At 33.4% G+C, this 22,017-nt stretch overlaps 1 protein-coding gene across 1 annotated transcript; it reads right to left on the reverse strand.

Annotated features, from left to right (window-relative positions):
• Positions 1-1,660: 1,660 nt before the first annotated feature.
• LOC143922340 (uncharacterized) lies at positions 1,661-14,948 on the reverse strand. The gene is made up of 9 exons (XM_077445564.1): positions 14,891-14,948; positions 14,650-14,823; positions 11,298-11,450; positions 11,092-11,227; positions 9,684-9,811; positions 8,116-8,241; positions 7,843-8,016; positions 4,891-5,118; positions 1,661-1,782 (listed from the first exon to the last, which is right to left on the reverse strand). The coding sequence occupies exons 1-9, from the start codon at positions 14,946-14,948 to the stop codon at positions 1,661-1,663; spliced, it is 1,299 nt and encodes a 432-aa protein (XP_077301690.1).
• Positions 14,949-22,017: the final 7,069 nt, after the last annotated feature.

The raw sequence follows: 22,017 nt of genomic DNA on the forward strand, positions 1-22,017 counted from the left end.
CTTTACGGCAGACAAGTCGTTTCATTTATGGACCACAATAATTCTTGCTCTGTTCTCCGTACTAAGGATTCTGACAAAGATCGTACACATGTCTTTACGGTGGATAAATCGTATGTTGATCCGATTGGTTTTTGCTCCATTATCCTCTACAACGATCTCCATGGCACCTCGACGTTAATGCGCGGTACACAGAATCGTACGGCATGGCATGCCTAAGTATACTCCAGCTGTGAATGGGTGTGTCTTATGACATTGTTAATTCGTTCGATTTTATTTTTTCGACAAATCTCTCCTACATTTCTTCAAATATGGGAATCACCACTATCTAACTCTGTCAAAACAAGGAATATATCACAGAAAATACTCCAAGGGGTGAGATTTGGCCTGGCTTAGATAAGGCGTGCTAGCATTTTTATTACATGTGCAAATCTATCTAAATAAACGTGCAGGGCACCACTCTATGTCTACGCTTTTTTGCGCACCGATGTTAGCGCGCGGGATTCTAGCGCGCAATACAACCCCGACTAAAGTGCGCCGCACTTAAAGATGCAGAAAATAGAGAGCAAAATAAGTTTAGTTTGTATTGACAAAATAAATTTACATACCTAGGATAACTTTTCTGCCAAAATTTCGTCTTATTTGAGATTAATTGGTACTTTTACAAACATATCCATGACATTTTTATGAATTAGAAAATATACTAACGAAAGTACATCATACCAACGATAACTATCATACTAACGAAAACTCGAGTGCTAAATATTCCGTATTCGCGATTTTCATGGCAAAAATTGTCTTGGGCGATCGCAATGTGACTAATAATCCAATTACCCACAGATCTCTATAGCAGATAAACCTTATAGGTTATTGTTCCCTTGTAGATAAATCTTTTTGATTAGTAAACTAAAATTGTTGTTTTCGAATATTGCCAATAGAAAAAAAACATTATCTAATACACATTCCGTTCGTTTTGATCACAATTAATTACACGCCTATAAGTAAAGTCGTTATTATAATTAATGGGTGAAAATCATCTGGGACTTAATTTAAGTAATTATGCGTAATTATACTTTTATTAGCTGCTATATACATATGTATGTGTGTTATTAACTTTAGAAGAAGAGAGTAATAAATTACACCATGATATGACAAAACATTTAAGTTTAATTGTTAGTTTCGTATCATTTTATAAACTCACTCGATAGATTTTATTTCAACAACTTATTACACCTTTGATATATTTATATATTTTTAAATAGAGATTAAACCCTAATTATAATCTAAAATGAAGAAAAATATTAAAAACTGTCGCAAATTTTTCGTATGAATATGTAAATATTTACATAGGTACATAGGGTGCATTTGTATTGTAGGCAAATTTTGATGAATGATCTGTCTAATTTTATTAATATATACCAATGCAATGTATACTGTAAAGCGAACGTCACTCTGCTGTGCATAAAAAAACATAAAAATATGCATAATTAAAACCATTCGTATCATATTTATAAACTTTAATGAAACAACATAACAAATATAACAATAATTAGAAACAGCGCAAATAATGTGCGTATGAAAAACAACAACGGTTATAAAAAATATTTGACCCAAAAATTTGATTGTACTTTGGACTTTTCACCTTGGACGTGGTGGACAGCCCTTAACGAAGAGTGTTTGTGCAGGGTTGTTGCACGTAGTTGAGACAAAATCCTCTATTTCCAGAGTCGTTGGGCGCTTCTACTCCATCAGTGTGAAACGACAGCCTGAACGGTTTGACAGTGCCTAAAGAATAAATAATAAAAATAAATCAAAAAAACAAAATAAATATATATATATATATATATATATATATATATATATATATATATATATATATATATATATATATATATATACATATTTATATCATAGAAATGGTCAAATATTTAATAATAACGCGCAATTATTGTATATAAAATATTATATATATGTATGTATTTATACACATAGTAAAATCAATTTTCTTATAACACGGTAAATTGGTTCTCTAAGAAACCGAATAAAAGCAAGAAGAGAAAAAAAACGAATAAAAATGTAAACGCAAATGAGGATAACACATTTAATTATCCTAACTTTTTTAAATTTTACGTTTTTAATTGAAAAAATTTATCGTGTTATGCAGGAATTTCCGGAAAGTTATAGAAATGGTTATAATTTTGCCCAATTTATTTTTAAATTTTTTGATATTTCAATTAGAATAGTTTGAGAAACTATATAAACGTTCTATTGTATAATTTTATGATCATGTATATATAGGTATGTAAAATGCAAGCAAAAAATAAATAATTTTTATATCTTATTGGTTTGAAGTAAACAAATAATTTCTTCCATTTTGACTAAAGAAAAAAAATTTAATATTTTTTTCTTATTTTATATGCATCCTCAAAATAAAAATTAAATTATGAAAATTTCATTAAAAGTATGTATGAGACTTATTAAATATTAAAAAATTGGCAAAATGATATAAACGTGCGCACAAATATCGCAAGATAGAATATAATATAACATTAATTTTATTCGGCCATAAATATGTAAATAAATACCCACATAAAATTATCCATAAAAAAAATCACTGACGCTTTCCAAGCCACACTGTTATATATAATAGAATAACTGATCACATAAACATACATACTTATCGATATAAAACATTTCAAATCGCTTATACACATTATTAAAAATAGTTTTGATATTCGCATACATAAGTAAATTTTTATATAAAAATTATGTATGTATAATATATTGAAGTTGAATTCGCGCAAGACTATAATAAATGCATAAAAATTATCAAGCACATAAAATATACAATCGAAAGTTGTAAAATGCGTAAAGATACCCAACATGTACATAGGTGAAATTAATTGTGACTAAATTTTATCATACAGACCTGTCATAATAATTAATTATTTCCGCGATCATAAAGGTTTTTAAATCGACATAAAACTATAGTGATATATTTTCAAGAGAATTGTTGTATGTACGTATATTTGCCATGGTGCCATTATAGGTTTCCCCAAGGCGACACCTATGGCCAAAGTTTAACATATGTACTATACAGGTAACAAAGAGTAGATGGCCAATTTGGTGAGGAACCGTTTTAAAAATGAAACAAAAAAATGAGCAAATGTGATAAGAAACATATATGCAAGTTATGACCAGCAACACTGGGTCGAAGCTTGAGCCAGTGACCCCTCATTTGTTAATATTATTCGCTAACCACTGAGCCATAATAACAAAATCATTTTTAAGTCGTCTAGCCATCGGATTGTGAAATATCTTAAAAGTTTTTAAATTAAAATCAGTAATAAATGAAATATTGTATCGTGGCATTTGCGAATGTCGAAGTGTTTTTATTTAAATATGTAAATATACGTAGAGATTAAGTGATTGGCGCTCGTTAACCACTGGTTTAATAGTGCTGATCACCTTATCTGGCATTCGCGCCAAAAAGGACATGGCGTATAAACAAGCTGTATACAAAAAGCCAAGCTGTATACAAAAAGCCAATAAGGGCGAAATCACACAGCGTGGGATGTGGGACGTTTTTTTTTTAGATAGTTTTAAACATATAGATAAACTATGGCGTGAACAAGGATGAACACTACTATAGAGTTTCAACGAAACAGCTCAAATTTTTCGGTTTGAAAAGAACGCCATATTTTTTCTATATGTTTAAAACCGCATCGAAAGGTCAAAAAATCTAAAATGTTCGTTTACCATGAATACATATGAAAAGCGGGTAAAAAAAAAAAAAAAAAAAATATATATATATCAGTGGCGTGCGGTAAAACTCTCTATACCCCCATCGTACAGCCTCGATACAAGAGGAACAAGCTTTTCCTCCCTTATCCTGCCCGCATACATTAAGCAAGGGTGTACGACAAAAAGAGAGATAATTTCACCGCATGACACTGATATGTATTATATTTACATACATAGTACCGTTACCATGCATAAATTATTTTTGATCTTTCGATTTAAAATTTTTCGATTTTCGATCTTTGCTTTCCAATATTTGCCTTTTCGATCTTTCGACCTTTCGATGCCGTGATGTAGACCCGTTTAAAACTATCTAAAAAAAATCCACATCCCACGCTGTGTGATTTCACCCTAAGGTTTCACGACCCATCGACCAATGACCTCTCTGTGTTGAGATTATAAATATTAGACGGTTTTGATCCATGCTTCATTTGGAGCTGACAGGCCGACGGATAAAGAGCCATTACCTCCCACTACTGCTACATATTTTACTACGATTTTGGAAACCCCTCTACACGTCTATGCTACAATGTTATCTATATATATAAAAATGAATGTCTGTCTGTGTGTCTCGAATAGGCTCCTAAACCACTGAACCGATTACGATGGAACTTTCAGGATTTGTCCGGGAAGATTACTGTGAAAAAGAAACGGGAAAAACCCTCTTAATAATAAGATTCGTAATTATGACGCGAAAGTGAAGCTATCCCGCCTTCAACGCATCACGCCGCTAGTGTGACAATAATCGCGCCACGCCTACCTCGCACTCGAATGTACTGCCCATTCAGGGCTATACCACAAACACACAGCGGCTGGCCCACGTCAGCAAATATATAAAATTGTTTATATAAAATTGAATATCTGTGGAAAGGGAGCGAGAATTGCACGCGTTATTGTGGCATTGCAACGCATGCCTGGTTCAGCTAGTGTATGATATTTTGCATGTTTTCGTTGATACAAGTATATTGACACTAATTATATATTAACTACTCGGCGTTGCTCGGTTGAGTGAAGTTCCGAAATGTATTCCTAAGTAGGAATTGTGTCAGGGGATTTTGGGGAAGAGATTTTTTTTTTTTTTTGATAGCATACTGAATATGGTGGCCTGTTGCAAGGAGACTTCTGCGGCCAGTGTTCCTCCGCAGATTCGATCTGTGCAGCTGGGGGCGGCAGTGGGTGGGCGGCCAATATTAGAGACGCAAGGTATGGCCAACCAATCCGCTGGACAACTGTTCGGAGTGTTGCTTGACCCGATCATGGCCGGCACGGCCAAATTCGAATTTCCTGACAGTGAAAAACTGCGAGTTCTGTTATTGCCGCCTGAAAAACACACAATACAATCGAAAATGCAAATACTTCAAGAGTTAATACAAAACACTTCAACATTGCTTGAAATTCAAATGTAAAAGTTTGAGACAGTCGATTTCATTAGAATGTTTTACATGGGTGTGTATAAGTTAAAATTTAAAACATAAGGCGAAATCACACAGGAAGGAATGTGGCACATGGTTTTTTTAGATACTTTTAAACATGCGAAAAATATGTGGCATGCCTTGCACATATCACCCCTGGAGTATTTTCGGTAAAATTGTATCCTTGTATTTATCCTTGCTTGAGAGTGATCGATAACGGTGTATCCTATATTTGAAGAAATGTAGGAGAACCCACACAGCGGGGAACCAAGCGCACGACGTGCTGTTCTTCCCTGTGCGATTTCACCCTAAATTGACACGGTCCCAATATCTTAGAATCAACATCCACCAATGAGGTGTTCACCAGCGCTGGAGTGATTATATAAAGATAGGCGTTAGCTGGATGCTTTTCAAATAAAAATAGACCGCTTCATTAGCATTCAAAGCAAGAATTTTTTTCTAAGATATTGACAATAGTGTACCATATTTTGTGCGAAAAGCATCCATCGAACGCTGATCTTTGTTTGAACTTTTGTACCCCCCCCCCTCCGTTCCTGAGGTTTTTTGAATTGGCCAATATTGATTTTTCAAAATATTTTTATTTTTTGAAACGTCTTTTTACAATAAAAAATTAAACATTAAATCATGTTAAGGAGGGTTTTTTAGTTAATTTATTATTTATATAATTTAAGGAAAAAAAGGCGCTGCAGACGAAAAATTTTGAAAAAATAAATTTGCAGCAAAAAAAATTATATATTTTTATTTAAATATATATATATTTTACATTTAAAAGTACAGGGGGGCCCACCCCACTAAACCACCGGTGTATCACAGAAGTCATATATGTATATGCAAGCTTTCCCCATTTCAACTTGATTTTTTAACTTATTTATATTGAATACCTCCCAATTTGTTCAATTAATTATTAAAAAAAAAATAATAGTCAGGTTTTTAAAAATTAATTAAGACTTAAAATAATATCAAAAACAGTGCACATACAAATGTCTTTTTTTGCTTTTGAATTATTTTTTAAATTTAAATAATTCTTTGATTATTTGGTATTTTTTGTTTTTTGATCCCTCTTTTGTATGAAAGGTTGTTCTGAAGATTGTGTCGATCCCAATTCAAAATAAGAATCATCAACATTTAAAAAGCAAAGCCGTCCATTAATTCGTGACGGATACAATATTAATACCTTTTCATACTTGAAATAAGAACGTGTATTATATGTATAGGGCCATTAGTATTATATAAGCCATTTCGATGGCGGTCATACAAACATGGCAAAGATGGACAATTTTCAGCGGGGAAAAAACATGTGTGTAAATTGAAAATTAATAAATATGTAAGTAAATATTTTATTTTGACCAAATTTTTAAACACATTCTTATGACCGCCCAATAAAAATCATTGTCAAGTTTAAACTGTGCTCCCATCAACGACCGTTAATATTGTATGTGTGTACTTATCTAATGAGCTTTTAATGGCGCCGTCGTGATGACATACTCTACTACATAGTCTATTGTGTGATTTTACATTCAAAATAGTATGATTGTGTATATTTAAATTGAGTATGAGTCATTACGATGGCCCAGGTGAACGTTTTGTTTTGTTAGTGTAAGTTAAATTTTTAATTAATAATGGTAGTTTGGCGTTCAAATTAGAAGAAAATTTCAATCGAAGTTAAATCTGTATGATATTATTGTGAAATAAAACATGTTTTATTTTATAGTTACAAAAGTAATAAATATAAAAATAAAAGACAGCAAATGTCTAATCATTCTTATGGGGGACCACAAACGGAGTAATTGGCCTCGGGCTGTACAACTTATTGAGTTGATTTATCGCTCGCAGGCTTTGAACAAGCATCCACAGCATCATACGAGTAAGTAGAAGGTTGCTCAATGTATTATTCAATCATGAACGGTTTTTTTTGCAAGCACCTGTAGTTGGCAAAAATGCCACTTGAGGTTGAGTCACAAAGTCAATAATTAGGCTTGATATAATCACAATAAATGTTTTTCAAAATTATTAAAGTAATTACTGAACGACTTAATATGAAAAAATGTCACAATAAATTTTGTAATGTTATTCTATGAAGCTATGAAACAATGTAATTTAATGAATTGCAATCTTATTTAGTTCGATCACATTAAATGTGAAGGAACTTAAATGTGATCACATTAAAATTTATTACTATGAAAGGTGAAGTAATAGAACTTATTTCGATTGAGTTGGAAAGTATTTTAAAGATGTAAAAATTAATAAACAATAACAAATAGATAGATTGCAAAAAGCTGGGCAATCTATCTACATAGTCTCTGGTAGATGGCGGTTTACGATACAAGTATCATAGTTAGCGATCTCTACAATCGACGAATCGCAGACATTATTATTTGTTAGTTATGCATACATTCCTATTATTATTATCGAATGTTCGTGCCAATTGATATACCTGATACCTGTAAGTCTCGTCTATACATACATACGTTTAGTTGACAGTTCATGCAGCATTAGTCGGCAATTAGTGTGGTGCGTTAAATTGCACGATGCAGTGGCTCCGATTGCAATCGAACAACGATAAGAAACAAAAACAGATAATTACTTTGGACGTCGAAGTTGATGCCCTCACCTAAGGCGGTCTGATCCGGACAAGCCGAATACTGTATTCCGCAAAAGTTCCTCTCCATCCGGATGCAGATGCTGTAATCTTGATTGGACAGCTGTAGACCTCCGATTGGGTCGTAGTTGAAGGAGCGCAACTGGCCTGAGACTTGGGTGTAGTACTGGAGACAGCCCTCCTCGGCTGCAAACGACAAAAACCCAAGTTTTTAGTGACTAAATAAGTTCCTAGTAAGTAGGTGAGAGGCTGATGGGTAGATTTTCATTTGAAATTGTGTCTCACCTCTGTATATGGTGCTGCATGGTATTTGAGATACTCTCACTTTCCAATTCCTTTGAAAAGACGGCCCTCGAGTTACAAAAGTGAGGATGATCGGATTCGTAGTACCAATTCCGGCATCAATGTACACTGAAATTAAAAAGACACGAATTGATGTAAGTTCTGGGTCTCGTTGAGATAGGACTATGATAAGAATATAATATATATATATATATATATATATATATATATATATATATATATATATATATATATATATATATATATATATATATATATATATATATATATATAAACGGACACAATGTGTGTATGTGCCAGATCGTAGACACACAGCCGAGGAAACGCGGGAAGCATGGTGGCGGGGAAGTGGGGGGGTGGAGTGTCATATGATGTCAGGCCGAGCGACGGGTGACACATACACACACACACACACACACACACACACACACACACACACACACACACACACACACACACACATTCAATCATCATTTCACACGGGCTGGATTGTTGAGTAATGTATCAATTCCTTTCCGAAACCACCTGTTGAAATCAACGGGCACTAGTATGTATGTATATAAAGAAGATTTTTTGGTGGGGATGTTAAAGGAAAGTTTCCAAAATTCAGTATTGTTAAGTTAAGTATTGAAAGTTTCCAAAATTCATTATCAATTTCTTTGAAAATATAGTATTTGAGTTATGTATAAAAGTGAGGATGATTGGATTATGAGTAACGATTCCGATATCAATATACACTGAAATTTAAAATAGACAAGAAGTTCTGGGTCTTGTTGAGATAGGACTATGAAAAGAATATAGTATAGTAATATAGTATATCAAGAAGATTTTTTTGATGAAGGATGCTTAAGGAAAGTTTCCTCAATTCAGTATTGCCTGGAATGCATTTTTATATTTCTTTGAAAGGATAGTCCTTTAGATAGAGTTATAAAGTGAGGATGATTGGATTTTTAGTATCAATTCCGATGTCAATGTACACTAAAATTAATAAAAATAAATAGGGATTGATGTAAGGAATAAAGTTCAGGCTTCGTTTAAAAAAGACTATGAGAAGAATGTGCAAGAAAGACTTTTTTGGTGGAGCATGTTTGAGAAAAGGTTTTTCAGAATGCTTTTCCCAATTCCTTTAAAAATATAGTCCTCGAGTTATAAAAGTGAGGATGATTGGATCTGTAGTACCGATTTCGGTATCAATGCACACTAAAATTAAGAAAAGTAGACAGGGATTGATGTAAGGTCTAAAGTTCTAGGCTTCCTTTAGATAGGACTATAAGAAGAATGTGTAAGGAAGACTTTTTGGTGGAGCATATTTGAGGAAAGATTCCTAAATTCAGTGTTTTAGGTGAGTTGATAAGTCTGATCTTAAACAATTAACAAGCTCAGACTAAATCTCAAATAGGAAAATATTTCATAAGTTTCATCATCGTTTGGGGTCATTGATCTTTTTCATGATGAGTGTAGTATATAGTTGATTATATTTTATAATAAAAACAGAAATATTAAATATAACTGAAAATAAAAAAAAATGACAGAAAATCAAAACCACTGACTGTGACTGCCCTGATTGATGCCACAAATGGCCGGCACGGGATTGCCACCAGACACTATAAACTGATCATTGTCGCAAATGTGATTGATCGATTCGGGACCAGTGATCTGAAACTGGTCGAAGTCCAGCCTGAAACAATATTTTTTTTAAATAAATATATTAAAAAATTAGCCCATGCAGAGCTAGATATTTTTGTAATGCATTAATGTACATATGTACATATATGGTTGCTAGCGTATATACATATTATATTATACTTACTTTGCGCATGCGCTCTACATCTTATGGTGCGTACGCACCAAACCAACGAAGGGCACCACAGGGCAACTTTTTTGAAACCAGTAGCGTACAAAATATCGAAAGAAAAATAATTTCGAAAGATTAATTGACCAGTCGCTTGCTCGAAACTAATCTTGACCTTGGACTCTCTATCCTTCCGATCGCGCCATGCATGTTCCAACCCGAAAAAACACAGTCGGATGTCAACGACAAAAAAAATAGTCTATATTATCATTTCGATGAGAGAAACAATTGAAAATCAATCTTGTAAAGGTCATTGGGTGTAATCCGACCCGGTCGCGGACATGAATGAAAATGATTTAAAATGAAAGAGTATAAATTAACTTAACATTATATATGGTTATATTATTTAGAATCCATGGGAGAACAAAGTTTGAACCAAAAATATATTTATTCAAAGGATCGAATACTACTATTAAATATAAGTTGTCGTTCTGTTAAATAGCTACTAAAGCAGCCATACTCAGATTTTTTTTTCTTCCGGGTTTGTTTTGGTTTCTTCTCCACGGGTAGCTACCCTTCGACGCTTACAAAACTTTAGTAAGTAAAGGGTTTGGCGAGTTGTTGTACGTCCCGCGTGATGTTGATGTACGTACCTGGCAGGTAAATGTTCGCTCCCTCTCTCTCACACGCAGATATAGGGTCGCGTCTCGCTCGTTGCAATATTTTTTCGCTCGTTTTTCAATATTCCCACAACCCACAAGAAAGCGACCCTTACCATGATAAATTAGAGACATTTATCTATATATCCTCACAATTTCAATTCTGTCCGCCGTGGGGTTTTCTTCCATACTATTTGCCCATTGACCTTTATTTAAATTGTGTATGTTCTATTTTATCTTTCAATATTTAATTTAAATTTTAATATAATAATTATAGTTTTAATTTTGATATTTAATTTTAATTTTTCAATTTAATTTTTATTTCGATATTTTGTACGCTACTGTCCCAACTGAGCGTGTCTTCGTTGGTTTAATTTGTACGCACCATTACATGAGCGTTCGACTCACTTTGACAGTCGCAAATGTTTAATCAGTCATGCGGTTGCAATGTCGAATATTTATTTTTGTACATAAAAATTGTCTGTGATGCATTTTTAGAATCTATACCTGATTTGACAGACGTCCGGATGAGACTTGGCCACTGTCAGTTGACAGGAAGCGGTGCCATCAAATCTAGCAGGATATCCTTGATTGACGAAGTAGGTACCGTTTTCTGCAGTCATACTGCCGCAGGTTGCCATGACTGTAAAAAACAATCAGATGAAAATTTTCCCAAGTTTGAAACCACTTGATTGACAGTTAGGTTTGCTTACAGACGCAACAGCTTCCATATCCGCTGGCACAAGTTCCATCAGCTGATCCCCCACGTCTGTAACAATCTTCTGGAGACATGCAAGTGCCATTATTGCCACTAGCTGCGGCACAGGACTCCGCAGGAAACGTCACCAACGTCAATAATGACAGGACTATTAAAATAATAAGACAAAACTGGAGTTTTACAACTTATATAAACGATCTTTGTGTTGATTTACGACAATTAGTTTTACTATTTATCGTAGCGGCAAACTAGTAGTTAGCAGGTCTTTCAAAAATTCAAAATATTATTAAGTTATATAAGATAACTCTTACTTCCTGTCAAAGATGTTGAATTTTTTATTTTATTTTTTACATACATATGTATACGTATATATACCAGAAAGGTCTAACAGGTAAACCCCAATGTGCATCCTGGCCAAGTACAGACATCGATATACAATTTTTAGAACAATTTTAACGGAGCAAATTACATTTTTGGAGCATTTTTTTTTATATATAAATCGTCAAATTCTGTAATTTGCGAGACATTTATGGGCAAATTTGCAGCATTTTTATACGAATCGTCGAAATTCGAGATGCTGAAAACTCGAAAATTTCGAGAAATGGGAAAAGGTTGCCAATTTGTTGGAACCGTTTCAATGAAAATCAGATAAATTGGCAAACTCTGATAGGAAACCATCGACCTGGAATCATAAACTGAGGTCTGGGTGGAGGATTTAATTTTTAAAAATTCATGCGTGGACATTTGGCTGAATTAATACTTGTGTGACGTACGTTAGGCCGATGGACATTAGGCCTAATGAAATTTTTAATAATGTAAATTTATTTGTAATATGAAATAAATGATAAATTAAATAAAAATAAAATATCGTTGTAAATGATTATTTTATTTATCCCTTTTTTATATTAGAAATAAATTTTAAAAATTTCATTCGGCCAAATGTCCGTCGGCTGATATAAATATTTAAATTAATCGGCATTTTTTTCGCAAAGGAAATATTCTTATTCAAAATAGTCAGTGTTAAATTGTGCGCCGCAGATAAAATTTGTATTTGAATATTTCTATATAAAAATATATTTATGTATATTTGAGATGTTATATGTTGAGATGTTGAGATGAATTTGAGATGTTGAGATGAAACTACAAAGTTTCGTCATATTTATTATTACTTAAAATACAATAAAATTTTATATTATAAATCTTAATAAATTTTTTTCAAATTTAGTCTAAATTTTAATTAAATTCGATCGCGATAAAAGTAATGGAAATTTATTAAATGTCACATAATTATGACATGAAACTAAAAATAATATAACTTAGTGTCATTGAATTCAACATTATCAGGATTGAAAATCACACTTAGTATGATTGTGTATATTTATAAAATGCACTGAAAGTTCAAGGCTGCCAATTTCAAATTATCAATCATCGTTCAAAATGACTCAGTAAACGTCAACGAGCTTTATAGTCGAACCTGTCTGTCTGTCTGAGATATGTAACACTCGCCGTACTATAATAGTCGTTTCGATTCGACATACATATGTACGTCACAACTAAACCACTGCCAACACGTATACGAATATAATAACAAAAGAAAAAAACTTCTATATATATACTGTTTGCTACCAATTTTTCCTCTAAGCAAATAAACGGCGCTAAAGTCTCAAATAGTCGGCACTAAAGAGTATTGAAAATTTATTGAAATATAATATACACGCCATGTATTGAAAATTTATTGAATTGGTTAATTTTTATGTTGGTGTTTTATATTGTTAGTAGTTTATACCATTTTTTTTCATATAAAAATATTAAATAATATTAAATTAATTATATTTAAAAGGTATTTGAAAAAAATTCGACTGCGTGCGGATTGAACACAGGACCGATACATAAATTGTATTTATTTTTTATTTAATAACTTAATATGCCATCACCAATGCGATGATATTTAATCGGGTACAACACTGGCTTTGAAATATTGACATTAATAAAATTTTAATATAAAATACGTAAGTTGTTGATATTATTAATTTATTTATGGAATACGTATATATTTTATACCAGTTTTTTTACCCGGCTTCGCTCGGTATTTGTAATATACACAGCTTTAACATGGAAAAACAATCTAATAGTAAACATTTAATTGTTTTTTTTTTATTATATTTATTTGATTCGAAAAAAAAAATATATTTAACGATGACGATATCGTCGTCATTGAAACTTTGATGTGTTTTCGATGTTACCAACAAACCTTACATACATACAATACATAGTCTCTTTCGAAATTATATCTTAATATATAATTTGGAAAGAGACTTTGTATGTACATATATATGTAACCTTCGTTCATTGGGTCGTAAATCCGTGACTTCATCGAACAAATAATTCGATTTTTTTCGATTCAAAGGATTCAAAGTCCCCGGGGCAAAGGCGCCCAGGGCGAAGCCGCCTTCGTGCCGGGGGGCGAAGCCCTAGGGGGCACATCCGTGGGGACGCAGGCGGCGGATTCTGGTATATATATAATTTCGTATACATATAATTTTTCATAAGAGACTTACTATACAATATTTTTGTTTTTTCGTGACAATCAATTTAATAAAAAAAAAAAATGAGTATTCAAATAAATTTATATAAAATAAAACTATTCAAATAAATTTAATAAAATATTCACTATTAGATTAGTCATGTTTAAGCAGTTTATTTTACAAGTACCGAGCGAAGCCCGGTTAAAACAGCTAGTATTATATAAATTAATGGAAATTTTAATTTTTTAGACGGTAAAAATAATTGTCAGCGTCATGTTATGGACAGCAAAACTTACAGTAATATTATTAAAGACCTTAAAATCGAATTATATTGTAATCTAATATATAATTTCGAAAGAGACTTTATATGTAGGTATGTAACTATCGTTCATTGGGTCATAAATCCGTGACGTCATCGAACAAATAATTCGATTTAAAGTCCCAGGGGGCAAAGGCGCCGAGGGCGAAGCCCTAGGGGGCGCAGGCGCCTGATTCTGGTATACATATATTTTTTTATAAGAGACTTACTATATATGTATGTATGTATGTTTGTTTGTTCGTGACAGTCAATTTAATAAAAAAAAAACAAATGAATATTCAAATAAATTTATATAAAATAAAACTATTCAAATAAATTTAATAAAATGTTTACTATTAGATTAGTTATGTTTGAGCAGTTTATTTTACAAATATCGAGCTAAGCTGGGTAATACAGCTAGTAATATTATACATATAGTTAAATAAGTCTCGTGCTATTCGGATCGACTATAGCATTTGACAAGATTCCGATTAAAATTTCATACACAATAAAAAAAGACTTACAGCGACTTTTCCTGGATTCATTGGACACCGAGTCGACACCGTGAAAATTGGAAACCTTTTCAGCGACCGGTCTGTCAGTCTTCGGCTGGAAACTTCCGGTCCATTTTCCGAACACGTTATTCATAAAGTTGTTCCTGTACCGCGACCGACTCGAATGCCTGCCCTGGAACTCGCCTGAAAAACGAAACAATGAATCAACCAATCCAAACCCGACGATCGAATCTCCACGGTCCATTTATACATGTGCAGCAAGCGAAGACCGCCACGAGCAGCGTCACTTTGAAAAGATGATGCTCCATGTCTGGTTTCTGTGTTTCTGATGGCTGCAACACAGCTTCTCGTCGCTTATATGGACGTGTTGTTATGGTTGGATGGCTGTTGACAATGGTGGTCGTTGACGTGATCCAGAGAGATGGTTCCATAAACACTATTGTTTTTGGTTCCGTCGTTTGTCCCGCAGCACACCAGGAAAAGGTTCACAGCATCGACAAATCTTCAGAGTTGACCCCAACATGCAAAAAACTGTTGTAGCTCAAAAAAGTCTTGGGTTCGGTAGAAAAGTTTGGCTCGAAAAGTTTTGGGCCTGCGTTAGATTGTAATCAGATAGTTTTCCGTAATAGACTTATCAGAATGGTGTTGGTCTTATCTGAGCATACGGAAATGTATTCAACGTGACATCTTTCCCAAGAGTTAATATCCCAATAAAAATATAAGCATTGTAAAAAGTGTAACATATGATATGCAACCGGTCGACGAAACCGACATAATTTGTGAAAAAAATGTGGCGCTTACTGCTATTTAGAACTGGGATTCGTCCAATTATGTATGCATATGTAATTATCAATTTGACCCTTTTTATTTACATATTTGACAAGCATATGCGTATATACGATTTTTCATATCCATCCAATTCCAAAACAAAAAAAATATAAACATATTGACAATATGTTTATAAAGCAACATGGACATGTTGGTCAGAATATCTTGCTATGGTCAGTGTGGTTATGAGTTCGAGTCACACTGGTTTATTACCAGGTTGGTCGTTTCTCATCAGAGTTTGCCAATTTTTCTAATTTTTATTGAAACGGTTCCTGCAAAATTGGCTTTCCCTCCCAATTTCTCTTGCGAAATCTTAAGTTATTGTGTTATATCTCAGGTTTCGCCAGGTTTCTCTCCATAGATGTCTCTGTGGATGTTTATTGTATATAAATTCGTATTATTACATGAAAATTTTATTGATCGTATTGTATACGATGTTTGAAATGTCTGACCATAGATATCATGTATAATGTTCGATTTATCTAATAATGATGTATTAAAAAATATATATATATAAAATTTCTTGAGTCTTAATCTGTTTGGCACAATCGTCGCTTTGGGTAAATATGTTAGGCGAGTGTGCATGATAAAATGAATATATATATATATATATATATATATATATATATATATATATATATATATATATATATATATATATACATATACATACATATACATATATGTATATATGAGATTAGATTATAAGGGCAAAATCACACAGGCAGGAACGCGGCACATTGTTGTTTTTTTTTAGATACTGTTAAACATGCGAAAAAAACATAGCATGCCTTGCATTTATTCATGGCACGCGTAGCACACACCATCCCAAAATCACCCCCTGGAGTATTTTCAGTAAAATTGTATCCTTGTATTTATCCTTGCTTGACAGTGATCGATGGCGATGTATCTCATATTTGAGGAAATGTATCAGAAGCCCCCCGCAGCGGGGAGCCAAGCACACGACGTGCCGTTCTTCCCTGTGTGATTTTGCCCTCATTGTTTAGCCTGTGAGCTGTAAAGGGGTGGTGGTGGAAAGACGTGTATAGTTAGCTACATATCCACGCTTCAATCTGATATAAGAGTCGGACGTAATTTTTAATGAGTTGGTTAATAATTAAACTCCTTTAACTTCATGTCGAAGACATTAACTTACTTTAATGTTAACTTATAAAAATAACTTACTTTAAAGCTAGCTAACTACCCCCCCCCCCGTATGTCGGTAAGATATCAAAGTGACCTAAAGAGTGGTTCAAAATCAGAACACAATTGTTTGACTGTAATTGATAACGGTGATTCCCATATTTGAAGAAATGTAACTTGTCGAAATAATAAAATCATGCGAATTAACAATGACCTGAAGAAACCCTTTACAGCTGGAAGCCATGCCGTACGATATATCAACTACCGATGTCAAACTTAACGCATGCAGTTTAAAAAAATACATACATACATATATATCCGTTCCATGTTTTTTATACTACGGAAAGTCCTATGGAAGCAATAAATTCCCATAGTTTGTTTTCGAAATGTTCGAATACCTAAAACTGGTGGGTCATCGATTCAAAACAAACAATTCGTATTATGAGATTTTATTGATACATGTATTTTTCGGTTTTAGGGGTGAAAACAAACTGAATGGTACGTGGTACGTGTTTTTTTAGATACTTTTAAACATGCGAAATTAACGCAGCGCCCCTAGCCCATACCCATGGTACACAGTCCCAAATATCGATAGCATTGAATCCCATATTTAAAGAAATGTAGGAGATACTAGTCGGTTGCATATGGATATGCATACACGTGTGACCTCCCAGGCATATGCATTCTGTACGTGCAGAGCTTGAGGTCAAGGACACGTGACGTCAACTGTGTTTCAGTCTTGTCTTGAATTATTGAGTATGTTTTTAGCCAAAAGAATCCATTATTTTAAATGTGTAACGCTCAAATTGTATTTGTTGGTGTTTCGTTTTATAAATTCATAAAACGAGAGCTTCATTTTGTTCTGTGTGACATTTTAAAACAATGTACGCTCGTTATGAATGAAAATTGTACACACGTTATAATAGAACTCCTTGATAACAATCTGCGGATGAAAGTGCGAGTTGCTATTAAATTGTGTATGCTAGAACATTGTATGCACATATATGTATATAATATATGAATGGAATGCGAGTGGAAATAAGTATTTCTTTTTCTATTCATTTGTACAATATCATTAACAACTAGTGCTATGCCCGTTGAAATTTCAACGGGTGGTTTCAGAAACAAATTGATACATGATTTAAAATAAAGTTACAATACGAACACTGCGCACCATTGTTCATTTTTACAAACCTCTTTTATGCTTTTATGGTGATCCTTTTCTTTTTCTCTCTAGCTTTGTAGTTTGCCCTGTTTCCTGTAAAATAGACCCAAATTACCCTGTTTTCTGGAAAAACGAAGAAGACGAAGACTGGTAATAACTAAAGAGCGGATAGAAAGCGTGCTGTTTCCAGGAATCTTTTCTGTCTTTTTCTTTCTTTCAGAAGTCTTTTTACAAAGCTAGAGTGCAAAAAAAAGGTTTGACGAACCTTTAACAAAGCACGGCCAACAATTAACAATTGACAGCATGCTTCCGTTCCGCTAACTAGTAATAACTAAAGCGTGGACCCAGAGAGCGCCGTCTATTGTTCAATTATTGTAAATGCTTTATAAAAATGGTTCGGCAAACCTTTAAAAATGCATTTACAACATGTGAACAATGAACGGCGCGCTCTGGGTCCGCTCTGTAGTAATAACCAATCGGAATCAGGAATTGGAGCTGAAACAGGGATCGGGAATCGGAATTGAACCAGGAATCGGGAATCGGAACTGACACAGGAATCGAGAATCGGAATTTGGAATGGAAACAGGGATTGAAAATCTGAAATGAAACAGGAATCGGGAATTATAACTGAAACAGGAATTGGGCATCGGAACTGAAAAAGGAATTGAGAATCGTAACTGAAACAGGATTCTGGATTCGGAACTGAAAAAGGAATTGGAAACCGGGACTGTAAATGGAAAACGAATATGGAACTGAAAAAGGAATTCGAATCCGGAACTAAAGCAGGAATCTGGAACTGGAACTGATTAAGGAATCCGGATCCGGAACTGAAAAAGGAATCGAAATCGATATACATATAATCATTTATGTATGTATATATATATAAATTAATGTCGGTCTTTTGTGTCTCGAATAGGCTCTTAAACCACTAAACCAATTACATTTGAACTTTCAGGATTTGTTGTATGCATGTCCAGGAAGATTACTGTGAAAAAAAATCGCCCAAAAACGGAAACAGAAACGGGACAAACGGGAATGGGTGTTATTGCAACGCCATAATTTCAAATGTTTTCGCGTCACGACCAATGTCTTCGCTGTCTGCGTTCTTCCGTCAAGTGGGAACGAGAATGAAAACGAGATCGGGAACGGGAACGGGAATTGTATGCGTTATTGTGGCATTACAACGCATGCCGGGTTCAGCTAGTCTATATATGTATTATGTATATGTATATAAAAATGAATGTATGTGTGTGTGTGTGTCTCGAATAGCCTCCTTGACCACTGAACCGATTACAATAGAACTTTGAGGATTTTTTGTATGAACGGGAACGGGAACGTAAATTGCATGCGTTATTGTGGCATTGCAACGCATGCCGGGTTCAGCTAGCCTAATATATAATTGTGAAAAAGACTTTGTATATGTATATGTATATGTATGTATGTATGTATGTAAGTATTTTTGGTTGGAAACTTCGTAAATAAAACAAAGTTTCTATAAAGACAGTTCAATTGATTGAATATTTTTTTTTTCGATTCAAAGCAATTTAATAAAAAAACTAATGAATATTTACTATTAGATTCGCCATATTTAAGCTGTTTATATTACAAATACTGAGCGAAGCCAGGTAAAACAACTAGTAATTAATAATACACACATACATATGTACATCGCGTTCGTGGATGCGGTGCATCCGCTCTAAAATCGCCAGACAAATTGAACGACAGATTAACGGACGGCTGCTTTAAATGCAATTCTCATCTTCTCGAATGATAGATTGCACATCAGATGACGGGTAACCTTTCGATGTGCACAGATACAATTATTAAAATGGTAATTATTAAAATTGAATTGCATCTTTCAGGCGAGTTAATTCGATAAGTTCCGAATCTTGCCTTATTAAACTCGCCAGAAAGATCCAACTCAATTTTAATAATTGCATCTGTGCACATCGAAAGGTTACTTATCATCTGATGTGCAATCTATCATTCGAGAAAACGAGAATTACGTTTAAAGCTGCCGTTCTGTTAATCTGGCGATTTTAGAGTGGATGCACCAAACCCCGCGTTCGTTTATATAATTTATTTATTTAATATACTTGGGGAAGGCGGCAAAGCCGATAGGCCCAAGGGGTTTGAAATAAACATATTTTACAAATTATACATATATGCAATAAAAAAATGAGAAAAATTAAAATACATTAAAAAAACAATATTAAAATAAAATAAGAGAAGAAAAAAAATATAAAATATATGAACAAAAAAGATAAAAATAGAGAAATATGATTATAGGAAAGAAGAATCACAAAAATCCTTTGGTTTTAAAAAAAGTATCAAGTTTATTCTTAAAAATATTAATATTAATAGAGGTTACTAAATCGTTGGGAAGACTATTCCAAACTGAAACCACTCTGTTAGAAAAGAATGTATCTCTGATCAATTTATTATATTTATCTTTTTGGAGTCTAAGCGAGTGACCTCTGAGGTGAGTGTTTATGTTGAATGAAATAAGATTAGACATATGACAATTATAGTGATTATTGAGAATTTTATAGACTTCGATTAAGTCACCTCTAGTTCTTCTCGTCTCCAATGTAGTGAGATTCATTATTTTCAATCTTTCATTATAAGAAAGTGATTTGAGTTCAGAAGGAATCTTTGAAATTCTCCTTTGAACTATAATATATAGTATATTATTGTTTTCCATGGAGTATGGCCTCCAAATTTGTATAGAACAATGGAAATGTTTTCATATTTTGATACATTAGGAATCGACACCGTCGGCGAGATTGTGACCCTTCAGACCCTTCAGACAAAAAAGGAAAATTCGAATCCGTCTTTGTTCTCTCCTCGATTATATTATAACACGTGTACGGACTAAAAGCATTATTATATTTCACCACAAACTAGACGACCGGAATTAATGACACCTCGCATTGCTACGATTCCTCACGCGTATTGCGATCTGACGTGACGTTTCCATACATCGGTGAATTGTCATAAAAATAAATCCGATCTCGATCAGATACTTGGGAAGGGATATCGACATACAAACACCCGATTTATAATTGTACAAAGCCTATGTATTGCTATCGACACGATGTAATTAATTAAAATCAAACAAACCTTCATTCCAAATGCATTTCCAGACTGGCTTCGTTGTTGGGAATTTCATTTAAATTGACGCAATGTGAAATAATACAAACTACTGCGCTCTTTAATAAACTGTATCTGTATTTACAATCATATAAAAAAATATGTGTACCTTAGTGACTAATAAATAACTACAGAATCCGGGTACAAACATATGTACATACAAACATGTAGGTTTCCCTGCAACGGATCGGATAAAAAAAATACATATCGAAAATGTTACATAAAAATCAAACAAACATGTATTTAAAAAAAATAAAAAAGGTTCTGGGTTGAATATCGAAAAATGACATGTCGGATATTCGGATGTATTATTATTATTTTGTTCGGATCAGTTTTTTCAAACAATATACCTGCAGATTTTGCTACATAATATGTACATTTCTACAATACATATGCATATGTATTATGCGTATCCTTTGGCAAATATGTAGCTATTTTGGCAGACGCTCGATAAATAAAACAAACGGACACATTCGGATCGGCAATCAAACGGTTAGTAATTGTAATATAACAAATAAACGTCGACCGGTTAGTATTTTATATCAAACCGTCGGTATTTCTAAACTATTTCGATTGAATTGAACATATACAGTTTTATTTTACAAAAGTAAATAATCTCTTTAAGCCCGTTAAAACGCGCGAGTGATTTTCGAATTTTATAGAATGGACATTTTGATGAATCAAATTTAATCATTTACTGATACTGATAAAATGTTCCTTATATGTATAATTATTAGAGGTAGGATAGTCACAGTGCTATCCATTGTTCGGCAAACCTTTAACAATGCATTTACAACCTTTGAACAATACACGGCCCCCTCAGGCTCCGGTGACTAATAATTATACATACACTAGTGCTGTGCCCGTTGAAATTTCGACGGGTGGTTTCGGAAAAAAATTGATGCATGATTTAAAATAAAGTTATAATACATATAGTAACAATTAATCGGAATTGGAACTGAAACAGGAATTGGGAATCGGAACTGAAACAGGGATCGGGAATCAGAATTGAAACAGAAGTCCGGATTCGAAATTGAAGCTGGAAGCAGGAATATTAAATATTTCTAAGTACAACTCCTGGCATTCTA

Source organism: Arctopsyche grandis, chromosome 2, assembly GCF_051622035.1.
Source record: "Arctopsyche grandis isolate Sample6627 chromosome 2, ASM5162203v2, whole genome shotgun sequence".
In the NCBI taxonomy this organism is placed as follows: domain Eukaryota; kingdom Metazoa; phylum Arthropoda; class Insecta; order Trichoptera; family Hydropsychidae; genus Arctopsyche; species Arctopsyche grandis.